The sequence below is a fragment of the Pinus tabuliformis genome, chromosome 2_2 (assembly GCF_031772625.1).
Source record: "Pinus tabuliformis cultivar Carrire ecotype Pingquan chromosome 2_2, CPIR1, whole genome shotgun sequence".
NCBI lineage: Eukaryota > Viridiplantae > Streptophyta > Pinopsida > Pinales > Pinaceae > Pinus > Pinus tabuliformis.
In genome coordinates this window covers 569,572,398-569,585,155 of record NC_142300.1, presented here as the reverse complement: position 1 = coordinate 569,585,155, position 12,758 = coordinate 569,572,398, and the positions used below count along the sequence as shown (strand labels likewise).

General features: G+C 30.8%; 1 protein-coding gene across 2 annotated transcripts; it reads left to right on the top strand.

The window, feature by feature from the left end:
• The first annotated feature begins 313 nt into the window (after positions 1–313).
• LOC149193953 (UDP-glycosyltransferase 86A1-like) lies at positions 314–2,954 on the top strand. 2 transcript variants are annotated; one of them, XM_089407089.1, is made up of 2 exons: positions 314–845; positions 1,841–2,954. In XM_089407089.1, the coding sequence occupies exons 1-2, from the start codon at positions 353–355 to the stop codon at positions 2,755–2,757; spliced, it is 1,410 nt and encodes a 469-aa protein (XP_089263215.1). In that variant the 5' UTR covers positions 314–352; the 3' UTR covers positions 2,758–2,954. The 2 variants fall into 2 exon arrangements, with proteins under 2 accessions (XP_089263215.1, XP_089263214.1); XM_089407088.1 differs by having other exon boundaries at positions 316–845; positions 1,832–2,954.
• The last annotated feature ends 9,804 nt before the right edge of the window (positions 2,955–12,758 follow it).

Sequence of the window (12,758 nt, the reverse complement as noted above, 5' to 3'; positions counted from 1 at the left end):
AAGATTTGGTTCTCGGTACCTTTGATTAGGTGGGATAACACGTATTACTTGTACTTGCACATTTCGACAGTCCAGATAAGGGTTTAACCTTAAAATTTGGTTCTCAGCACCTTTGATTAGGTGGGATAAGACCTATTATTTGTACTTGCACATTTCGATATCAGAGAAAAAGAAAAGAAAACGACATCATCACGCTACAGTCCAGATTAGGGTTTAACCTTAAAATTTGGTTCTCGGTAAACTTTTAATAGGTGGGATAACATGCATTGATTATATCAGTTCGATGGATCTCATATCGGTGGAGATATTTATATAGAGGAAGGAGCAGCGTAGCGTATACACCACAATCAAGATGTCTCTCCGGATCCATGCTCTAGCTATTCCTTACCCCTTGGAGTCCCATAGCTTTTCTATGGCCGATCTCTGTATCAAGTTGGCCTCCAGGGGTTTGATTATCACCTTTGTTTCCACTGAGGGATCATCTGATTCACAAGCATACATCAACAATGTTGTTCAAACAACTGGTTTAGACATTCGCTGTGCAGAGATTTCAGATAACTTGGCCATGGATTTTGATAGGTCTTTGTACAACGAAGGATTTTTACAGTTTACTTTCAACACAATGATGCAGCCAGTGGACGAAGTAATCGAGAGGCTGAACACAAAGGAGGACAGTCAAATTTCCTGCATCATTGCAGATTCGTTTCTGCCATGGACGGTGCTCATTGCCAAGAAATTAAACGTTCCTCTCATCTCGTTGTGGACTCAGTCCGCTGCATCGTATATAATATATTATCATTCAGATATGCTCATTTCCAAAGGCCATTTCCCCTCTAAAACCCACGGTAAGACTCAATCCTAAATACTTTCATTAGACTGCCATTAAACCCCATTTCTTTTGTTTATAATTACTTTTTACATATGGTTTAGATTGATATGATTTTATATTGTATTGTTTGAAAAGAAACTAGGATCAATTTACGGTAAATATAAATTGTTTTGAATCCTAAATCTAATAAGTCCTTAGTGGCATCAAAAGAAACAAAGCTTTGATTGGTTATATACATAAAACTGGGAACCAAATTCCAAGTTTAAATGGATTTATATTAATAGATTTAAGATTTTTATGATAAGGGTTGATAGATTGTAAGTTTTCGATTAATCATATCATTTTGTTGTTAGTTATGTTTAGAATATCTAAGTTTTCGGAAAATTTCAGTGTTTATTTTGTTAGAAAGCTCGAGGTTTCCAATTTTAACTAGATTTATCTTCGAATCTATATTAATTTCAAAATCCGTGGGAACCTATGAGTCTATATTCATTTTAAACTCTGTGGAAACCTATATTAATTTATTGCTATGGTTGATTTTCTCTTTTGTAAAATTGAACTTCAATTTTTCGTTTTATCAATTTAATTTTTCTATTTATCAGTAAGGACGGTGAGATAAACACTGAAACAAATCTATTTTTACCAGTTATTATAAAACTAATCAGTCAGGTTTTTCAGGGCACTTTTCATGATATTGATCCAAGGGTTTACTCACTTTTTTCTTTTTCCAAGCTTTATTCAGTTTATTGTGATTTCTTTTTCTATACAGTGAAAGCTTTTCCTTCTATTTAAATTCAATTTTTCATTTTATCAGCTGCACCCTTTTTCATTTCATTTACAATTCTAGATGCAATAAATACTGTGAGACAGACTGAAACAATCTATTTTGGAATAGTAAGCGGTCAGATTTTTTGCCACTGTTAAAATATTGATTGATCCAAGGGTTTAGTCACTTTTCTTTTCAGCTTTTTTCCGTTTATGGTGAATTCTTTTTCTGTACAGTTGAAGCAGATGATAACTGCATCGATTACATTCCGGGAGTCCCAGCGATGAGTCCAACTGATCTCCCATCTTTTCTCCAGGCAACAGAGATGTCAGACTTGATGCTCCATATTATATTTTTGTCTTTCCAATGCGTTCGGGAAGCAGACTGGGTCCTCACAAATTCAGTCTATGAACTGGAAAGAGAAGAAATACAATATTCGATGCAGACTACTACGCCTCTCTGCTCTGTGGGTCCGCTGTTGCCATCTGGGTATTTTGATAGCCATGAAGCTCTGGACTCCGATTTGGAAAGGTGGTTGGATTCGAAACCGCGACACTCAGTCATCTACGTTTCGTTAGGTGAACGTGCCCGTGTTTCCGAAAGCCAAATCGAAGAAATAGCCGTCGGCTTGCTTGAAAGTAGAATTCCTTTCTTCTGGGCACTGCCTCCTGAGACTCTCAATTCTGATGCGTCGTTATCAGAGATTTTGCCTGCTGGTTTTCTGGATCAGATCAAAGGTAAGGGTGTCGTCGCTTCTAACTGGTCTCGTCATCATCATTTGGCATTGCTATCGCATCGTTCCGTGGGGGGGTTCTTCACGCCCTGTGACTGGAATTCGATCCTGCAAGGTCTCTGCAATGGCGTTCCGCTGTTGGGCTTTCCGCTTCATGCCGATCAGTACACCAACTGCAAGCTCGTATCGGACGAGATGGGAATTGCCATGAAGGTACGGCATTCCGGAATCCAAGGAGAAACAATTGGGCGCAAAGAAATTGCGAGGAACGTGGAAGCCTTGATGCGGGGAGGAGAAGGTAAGAAGGTTAGGAAGAATATGAAGCGATTCAAGCGTGTAGCTACGAAGGCAACCATTGAAGGCGGCTCCTCTGCTGGAAACTTGGACAATTTTGTGGAGGAATTGGTTGACAAAATTATGCTCGGCTAGTGTGAAATAGGCTATAGATGTATTCAGGGGCTGATGCTAAAATGTGGTATGTGGTTGACTGTGTTTCAGAAAATGTAAACTTTATTGGAATAAAGTTTTTATGTAAAATGTGGTATGTGGTTGACAATGTTTCAGAAAATGTAACCTTTCTTGCGACAAAGTTTTTATGTAAATTTGGATATTAAGATTTTGCCATATCATTACTTTTGATCTAACCTTTGTCTGAATAATGTTTTGGTCGTGTCATTAGCACGCATCGTTTGTGAAATTTTTCTTCCTCTATTAGGCAAATTTCTCTTTCTATTGTGAAATGAAGCATTCTGCAGATTGTATATTTAGATTATTTATATATTCTGTACATATATTAAATGTAGAACTGTATCAAATCGCATATTGAATATTTATATATGTTTATATATAAACTAAATGGAAAAGCGGAATCAAATGAATACATCATACTCTATAAATTTTATTTTTAGTTTTCCTCTTTAAAATAAATATTAAAATATTTTAATGGTAGTTTTCCAAAGTTTAAAACTTTTTAAATGTTATACATAAATTTATTATATATAATTTTGAATAAATAATTATATATGTATATTTTTCTGATAATATAAAATAAAATAAAAAATTATCAAAAAAATTAAAATATATATATATATATATTATAATTTAAAAATACATATTAAAAAATTAAAAATTATAGAAGTATATATATTGAATTATAAAAAATATTATTTTAAAAAATTAAAATTAAATTATAAAATACCTTAAATATAAATGTATCTTGAAGCGTTGAACGTTAATCGGGGATAAATAAAACCATCATTATATAACTAAATATATAGATTCTTATTATGATCTTCAAAATTTAATAAATTATTTACTCTATCATTTTCTAAGTTTAAAAGTAAGGTTAATTACATAAAAATAAAACCACCACCATTTTTGTATATGGTTAAATTTAAGTAACCTAAAACTTTTTTTAAAGCATAAATTTTATACCTAAATTTCTTGGTGTGTGGTATGATATGAGGATTTTTTTTTGGAAATTGGTACAAGTATTTAAATTGTATAGGGATTTAGATGTCTTTATGCACTAGTTTAATGGAAGAGTTGACTTAAGGATCTTTTACATAGAATTCAGATAAAGGAAAATCTCTCAGCTACAAATACAATAGGATGATCTACAAGTTTTTTATACATACAAGGAAAATAATGCCATGGAGATCTATATCCAAAGAAGCTTTGCTATTACGTATTGGGTTACTTTCCATCTTACAAGTGTCTAATGATATTATGTTGTGAATTTTATCCTTGAATTTGTTTGATCTTATTCAAATATGATTTAGTTAAGTTTTAAGATACATTTAACATCTATAATATATTTAAATTTAACTATATTTTTTTATCTTATATAGAATATCAAAAATATGTTTTTTCTTTAAAAAAAAAAAAAAGAAAAAAATATAACAATATCATTTAAGAATATATAATACATGATGAATCATTTATATATGAAAATGTTTATAAACATTTCTTTTAATTATCTTAATTCATTTTTAGAAAAAGAAAAATTATTTATTTTTAATAAAAATTATTTTAAAATTATAAATATTTAAAAACATAATCAAATTTATATGGAGTCGTCTACTGAGGTAAAGGAATTGCCTGGACAGCCAAAAGTGGTTGGAATCCAGGCAAAAAAATTTCAAAAAATCAAAATAATTCAAAAAATCACCAAAATTTCTATATTAAAAAAAATAAAAATAAAAATTAATTAATTAAACTACAACCATTTATATTATTAAAATAAAAAGATCTCTTACTAATTATATAGTAGATTTGCGAATTAAACAAACCCTAAAACATCTCGTGAGAAAATAATATATGACGTATTTGTGAGCAGGAGAATTAAAAATACTTTTTCTTGAGAATGTGTTTTAAATGTTATGAGAGTTAGCAAATTCAATTTTCATTTTTTTCAATAATAAAATGATGTTTAATGTAGGATATTACATTTTAAGTAGATACTCGGATGTGGGTGTTAATGTTGTGCATTTATGAGGGTTAAGTCACCGCAGGTAGCTGTCCCTGCACCTGGCTCGCGGACGAGGACTGCACATTTCAATGGCATGCGATATCAATTGGACAGGGGACGGAATTATGGTCGCACAGTTTGCCTTCAAGGAGCGCTGCATTCGAGGGATTATGCTCGATGTTTTATTCATGGCCTGGTGTCTGGTTTATGCCATTGCCCACGGCTCTTTCCACCTCCGCCTAATTTTCTTCCCGCACCCCTGTCTCGTTCAGGTAATTTGGAAGCTCGCTTGGGTTTTAAGTCTTGCCTGGTTCGTCTGCGCTCAGTCCTTCCCCATTCAGCTCTGCCATTTTCCCTTACCTGGTTGCTCTGAGAATTCAAAGATGCCTCGCCGTCGTGGAGTCTCTCATTGTGGAGGCAATACTGGTAATCGAGGCAGGGCCTCTCATTCTGCTCCTCAGAACATTGTCCCTATTGCCTCTGCCTCCCCGTCCTCTCCACCCTCTGGCCATGCTAGACCTCTCCTGCACAACTCCTTTCAAACAACCCGCTTCACCTTCCATAGCAGACTCAACAGGCCAGTGTTGTCAGCCAGCATCACTGTAATTCTTGCTGAGGAGGAGGATAAACCCAGCAGCTCGGCCCACACCACCACCTCTCAGTCTCAGGATGACAGTGTCCTTCAGGGGGAGATGGCTGGGGTCGTGTTTAATGAAGACAACATGCAGGAGGACGGCATTGTTCCTGAGGCGCCTCAGCCTCCGGCAGATTCGAGTCACCGCGAGGTGCTTGCTTGTGGGCCGGTTCATCATCCAGGTAGCATCTTGAATCTGGTAATTCCTCCAGATGGTGGTATTGAGGGGATTGCAGATAATGAATTCGTCACCTGGATTGCCTCTTCCACCCAGGTGGACAAGGACGCGCCGGACTCTCCGCAACCTGTCAATTGATGTTGGTTCATTGCCTACGGGTGGCACTCTTACCTCTGCTCTGTTTTATTTTATGTTATGCGTCTATGTTTTTGGGTCTCTCGTCACTGTTCTTGTCTCAGTTCTCGTTTTGGGTCTCTCGTCACTGTTCTTGTCTCAGTTCTCGTTTTGTATCGCTGCGAGCCAACATGAGCAGCAACAAATCATGGCTCGGAAAGCCTTGTTTTTGCCTCATTTTTGTACATGGCGCGTATGACAGAATGTTTACCAGTAATGCCATAGTAGGCATTAGTAATGTTGTGTTAGACTCAGAACAGGATTACTTTTTTGTATGTCAGCGTCTAACAAATCATGTTTTGAAGTCTCTCAATCCTGAAAGGGCGGATAGAAAGATCTGTATGTCTCAGAATCTCTGGTTGAGGGCTGGCTTCTGCCCCTCTGAGGTCTCGACCTCCATGTACATATTTTTCTCTTTTTTAATAGAATTAGTCTTTACGCAGAAAAAAAAAACATTTTAAGTAAAAAAATTTTATATTTATATATTTGTTTTTATAATGTCAAATGTGACCGTTTAACGAAGTGATTTTTAATTTTTTATTTAAATTTAATTTCCATAAAATAGTATATAATTTGAGCTTTTAATTAAGATATTACACGCTAACTATCACGATCTTTAAGGTAATAGGAATCCAAAAAAGACCTTGTTTTTATTTTGGGTTAATATTAATTCCCAGATATTTATAACAACGAATTTTTCCATATCGCTATTGTCATATCAAAAAGATACAAGGTATTTGATTTCTAGGTTAGAGGATATCTATATAAATGGGTAAATATCATTTAGATAAAAAATATATATATATATATATATAGGGTGATCACTCGGCAATATCACGTTTGCCTAATCTATTTTTTTTAAGAAATCTTCCAACATGGCAATAGAAATACTGAAAATAGATGATACAGGACAACATTTATTAAAATTAGTTTTTTTAAATAATATTTATTATTTTTAAACATGGAAATTATTTTATTATAAATCTTTATTACTTTATTATTTAATTTTAAAAAAACTCTAATATTTTCTGTTTTCTTGGATAAGTTATTTTTAGGAAGGGTGTACAAATATTTTATATGCTTTAAAAAAAAGGGAAATTTATCTTTTTGATATTATAATTTTTATCTATAATCATAAGAGTAATTAAGTTGCCTCAGGCCAAAGGAAAAGTTTAAAGCTAGTTTTTTACTTACCTCTTTTTCGTGATTTTCAATTCACAAGTTAATATTCTTTTCTAATATTAACTTTTACACAATTTTTCTTATAAGTTAAGAAATTTTATTAGTAACAAAAAATTACTTAAGTCATTAATGGTTGTCTTTTAATGGGCTTCCACATGGGAACTAGATATAATAAATTGTAAATGCAAAAAAAACCTAAAAATGCTTATTAAAAATATTTACATGCACCCAAATTGACATCCAATGGAAACTCATGAAAAAACTAGCAAGAATTGGAGGCATCCACCTCAATTAGCACGAAATCTTCAACACTAGATCCACTTACTCTAGGGCTTGGAGTGATGACCTCTTCAATCTAATTCACTTTGGTACTTATTTCTTTCAACTGCAACATGATATCATATAAAGCTAGGAGAATTTTGTCTTTAACATAGTTCTTGTCAAGAAGGACTTCATAGCCTTCATATCAAATTAGAGATCGATAGTGTACATGCATTGAGTTTACTAGCCACAAGTGCTATCCTACTTTTGAATCCCACATAACCACAACATCCATAACTTCAGAGTTTTATAGGAAATTAGGTTCACCCATAAAATCCAATCAAAATTTTAACATGATATCATATAGAGCTAGGAGATTTTCATCTTTAACATCATTGTTGTCACGAAGGACTTCATAAAGGAGAGCCTTCATATCGTATTAGAGATCGATAGTGTACATGCATTGATTTTACTAGCCACAAGTGTTACCCTACTTTTGAATCCCACATAGCCACAACATCCATAACTTCAAATTTTTATAGGAAATTATGTTCACCCATCAAATCCAATCAAAATTTTAATTGCTAAATCTCACTTGTTGACTAATTTTCTATGCTTTTCCCCAAAAAATATTCACTAATTTCCATTTTTCCTAGAACTCGTTTCCCCAAATTCTACAGCATAAAATTATTTATTATTTTACCTTAAAATGCACCCAAAATATGATATAAACTGTATAAGATCCTTGGAAATTCAAATATTTTCACAAAATGTAGCCAAACATCTTACATTTTTCATATGGAGGATTAGTAATATTTTCTAAGGTTTCCATAATTTTTAAAATAAGATTCCATGGTGAAAATTTTCCTTCATCAAATCTAATTCTACTTCGTCCAAACGAGCTAAGGAATTGTATCTTTGTAGATGTCAAATGAGATCTCCACCTCATGCTAGGTTGAGCAACCCCTAATAAGCGAAAACCACCATTACCCTACAAACAACAACTTTGCTACCAAATTATCTCTAGCACTAAAAAACTAATAAGCCACAACCAACATTACCGTGGAAACGAGCTAAGAAATTGTATCTTTGTAGATGTCAAATGAGATCTCCACCGCATGGTAGGTTGAGAAACCCCTAATAAGCCACAACGACCATTACCCTAGAAACAACAACTTTGCTACCAAATTATCTCTAGAACTAAAAAACTAATAAGCCACAACTAACATTACCTTGGAAACAACAACTTTGCTACCAAATTATCTCTAGAACTCAAAAACATTGTCCTAAGACTGGAAAAGTACAAAGAAGAACTATGCAAATAATAAGAGGAAACAAAACCGAAGATGAGGAGAAAGGAAGAAAACCAAATGTGGAGTCACGAATTAAAAAGGCTAAGGAACAGGTTGGAAGCTCATGAGCAAAGCCCATGTGCCACCAAAAAACACACACACAACAAGAAGATAATATAGGGCATGGAGGGGAAGAAGATTGAGGAGGTAAACTAGGAACATAGAAAGTAATGAAAAGGCCAAGAAAGGGGATGGAAATATGAAAACATAGATCACTTTCCATTCAGAAATAAACCCAAAAGATGATGAGAAAAAACATAAAGAATAGATGGTCCATGTCGACATAACCACATTTGAAGATGAACTATTAGCCACGATCTGAGATTGCATGTTGCTATGCTATACCCGAGGGACTAAACGATGGATATGAGCATTTTGCAAATAGCCTCAATTTGGTTCATGTATAGATCACCTCAAACATATAACCCATTTCTTCAACTTTGAGAACCCATGTCATAGTATAAATTAAGTGGATAAAAAATAATTACATGTCAACTCATGGTACAAGTCATTGGTACATCAACCTCTCCTTATAAAGAATTTAGTTAAGTACATTCTCTTCCCACCATTGAACACATCCCTAAACCCCTAATAAATAAGTAATTGATACAACTTCACAAAGAAATACTTATCATAATAGTATTATTATTTGAAATATTACCTCTTTCACTATCTTTATAACTAAAAACAGTAAAGTTTTTTCCAAACAGTAAGAAATCATTCCTTAAAAAAAAAAAAAAAAGATTGTGAATATCAAAAATAATAATAAATATTTTAATATCTCAAAATTTATCTTAATAGCTTTCAATGTCTTTGGATTTTCCTACATAATTCCAAACGTATTGTCTTCTGTAGTTAAAAAAAACTCTCATCATAAGAGTAAGTTAATTTTCATTGAGACATTAAAGGATTCATAAGAATAAGTTGATTTTGAATGACAAATTAATGGATTCATCAATATTTTTATGTTACATTTTCCAATGAAATGGACAGTTTCATCGAGTTCAGCGGCGCTCTTTCCCATTTCTTTGATTATTTTTACGTGAAATTCTCCTGAGGATTTCTCTACAAGATTTAAGTTTCTCTTTTTTGGTTTTCGTCTAATACTATTTGACCAAACTTGACCAAAGATGCTTTGGACCTGATGATCTCTTAAGGAAGGATGCTTTTGGCTTCACTGGGCTTAGATGGCAAACAACGAATCAATTGGCTTTCTCTTCAGTTTTGCTAGTCAAAATTCTATACAACGTTTTTTGAATTTAAATGCGTTCAAAAGCTTTATTTTATTTTATTTAAGTTCTTTTAAATAATATTCCTTAATTTTAAGATTTTGATAAAAAAAAAATTATGAATGTGATAGTTTGTAATAATTTAGTGTATATTTAATATTTTGTAAATTATTTTACATGGTTTCTTAGGTGTACAATTGGATAATTTGGCTTTTTAATTAAAAGTTATATTTAAAAACTATTTGTTTATATGTCATAAGGCTTAGTTGTAAATCGAGATATAATTTCACATAAATTATTATTATTATAAACAAAATTAAAATTATTTTTTTTATTTTTTTAATTGAAATAATTATTTTATTATATTTTTTATATATAGTTGACATATATATATATATGAATATATGACTCTCAAAGTGGGGAGGGGAGGATTTGGCTATTCAATTTCAAAGGACTTTTTCCTTTGTTGCACTAGATTTCTTTTTACCTTAGTCGACATGTTCAGAATGTCTTGATTCCACATTATTTAAGTTTAGAGATAGAGCATCGTTTTGGTGTACAGGAAACATAGTGCAATGATGGAATCTGCATTTCACTTCCAAAAATAGTCATTGTTTCAAAATATATGAGAGACTCATCACATTTCCATTATAGGTTTCATTCGTTTATTCTAATTTATATAAATTGGAATTAATGGTCAATAAATTTATGTTAATACAAGAGACTTATCACATTTGTAATATAGGTTTTATGAGCTTATTCTAATTTATATAAATCCAATTTTATAGCAATTTAGTGGAAAAATTTGTAGTGAAATCTTGATTTCTGTTATTTAAACTAGTTTTTTGACAGCATATATGGATTTAGCACTCTATAAAATCCGTGGGCACTTTGATTATGCAAATCCCTGGGGCACTTTGATTATGCAAAGTTCACGAATCAAACATGTGATTCCAATTAATTCCTAGGGAATTTTAGACAAATTAACTAGTTAATGCATTAATTTGAGATAAATAAATTCAAATAATATAGCCAAATTGGAGATAAATCTTAATACTTAATTTGTGCAAATTATTACGAATATTTTTGGCATATTCTATGGAGGTTAAATCTCTATTATCCACCTGATAATTAAATTAAAATTAAAAAAAAAAATATTTTCAAATAAATACACATACTAATAATTTGAAAAAAAACAATTATAAAATAAATATATAAATTAAAAATAAATAAATTAATATTTATATAATGATCCATGTTTCTATCCCTATAAAATTAAAATTTTGAAAACATATAAAAATAATATATATATATATATATATATATATATATATATATATATATATATATATATATATATATATATAACCCATAATGATTTCCTTTATCCCTATTAAATTTGTTATAACCGCAATCTAAAATTTTTGTAAAATTAATTGCCTTTTCCCACTTTTTATATATATATATACTCATTTGCCTTTAAAATGCACCTATATATTCGTATTAAATTTACTCTATCCGCAATCTGAAAATTTCCACGCAGTCGAGTGTCGTCACCACTGCCATATGTAGACACATATTTTAATGTTTATACATATTACATATACATACTAAAATACGGTCAAGTTTTGCTTTATGAGAATTTGGATATAAATATATAATGTTGTATATAATATTTTAGATTTATTTTAATTCAAAATTGGTTTAACCATCCAAAATTCGAATTCGCTTTTTATCTATGCTAGTAAAACTTAAATGTTTGCTTTATGGAAAATTTTGATATAAATAAGTAAGGTTGTATACAATTACTTTAATTTAAAATTGGTTTAAAAATTAAATAACATAAATTTTATAAAAGATACCATCTTAAACCATGTTTCAAAAAAATTATTAAATTTATAAAAATAAAACACAGTTTTATTCATCTGAGTGTTAAATAAATTATTTTTTTTGAATTTCAATATTATAATTTAAGTTTTATGATTTATTAATTTAATTTAGGTGAAACAATTACATTTTAACTTTAAGAGTGATTCATATTTAAAGGGCAACCACATAATATTAGGAATATTTTAAAATCTATGTTATTTTAAATTTATTATGGTTAGTTTATTATTAATTATAAAAACAATCAAGACGTAATATAAAAAAGAAAACAAATTACATATCACGATAAAAATAGTGAGTATATTAAGGGTTAAGCTAGCAAGTGTACTATATGTTACAAAGAAACTTTGTAAGGTAATAGCACAAGAAACAATAGCATAGAAAAAGAAACAATAACATAGAAAATCCATCAACTAGATTAAATATTGTGATGAATAAATAAAAACAATGTTAATTGAATGTTTTAGAACAATATGAAGCATAACTTTGTTGAACTAAATTCTCAAAAACCAAAAAAACTCCAGCAAAATAAGACTGTTAGGTACTCACTGGTCAGTGTTTGACCCGTAAGATATCACAAATACAATTTATAAGTAGATGAAAAATTATGTATAAAAAAAACAAAAAACTCTCAATTTAAAATTTTCTTATAATCAAATGTTTATTGATCCCTTTCTTAATGCAAATCAACATTCCCTATATTTCTTCCATAAAATATATTTCAGAAAAACATAAGACATAAGAAATATAGAAGATTATAAAATAGTAAAATACATTCCCAAAATAGTAGCTTTTTATTGTTTATAGTTTCAAAATAACCCCAACAAAAAAAATCAATTAAAAAAAAAATCATTTCAAAACTATTCAATAAGATAAATTTAAAAATATTTTAAAAATTAATATTTGTTTTCAATATTCAAAAAACTAATATAATAAGACCTTCATAACAGTTGTTCAAAGGAAAACTAATGATTTGAAACTAGATCGGAACAGATACGGAAGCTCCTGAAGTATATAATTAAATTTGGCGTTAAAAATATGAAAAAAACGATTATTCGAACCT

What these genes read in the sequence shown, in the direction of transcription:
- LOC149193953 (XM_089407088.1), top strand. Translation starts at nt 353, where the DNA reads ATGTCTCTCCGGATCCATGCTCTAGCTATTCCTTACCCCTTGGAGTCC. An exon ending in TTTCCCCTCTAAAACCCACG is followed by an intron (nt 846 to 1,831) that starts GTAAGACTCAAT and finishes TTTTCTGTACAG; the next exon opens with TTGAAGCAGATGATAACTGC.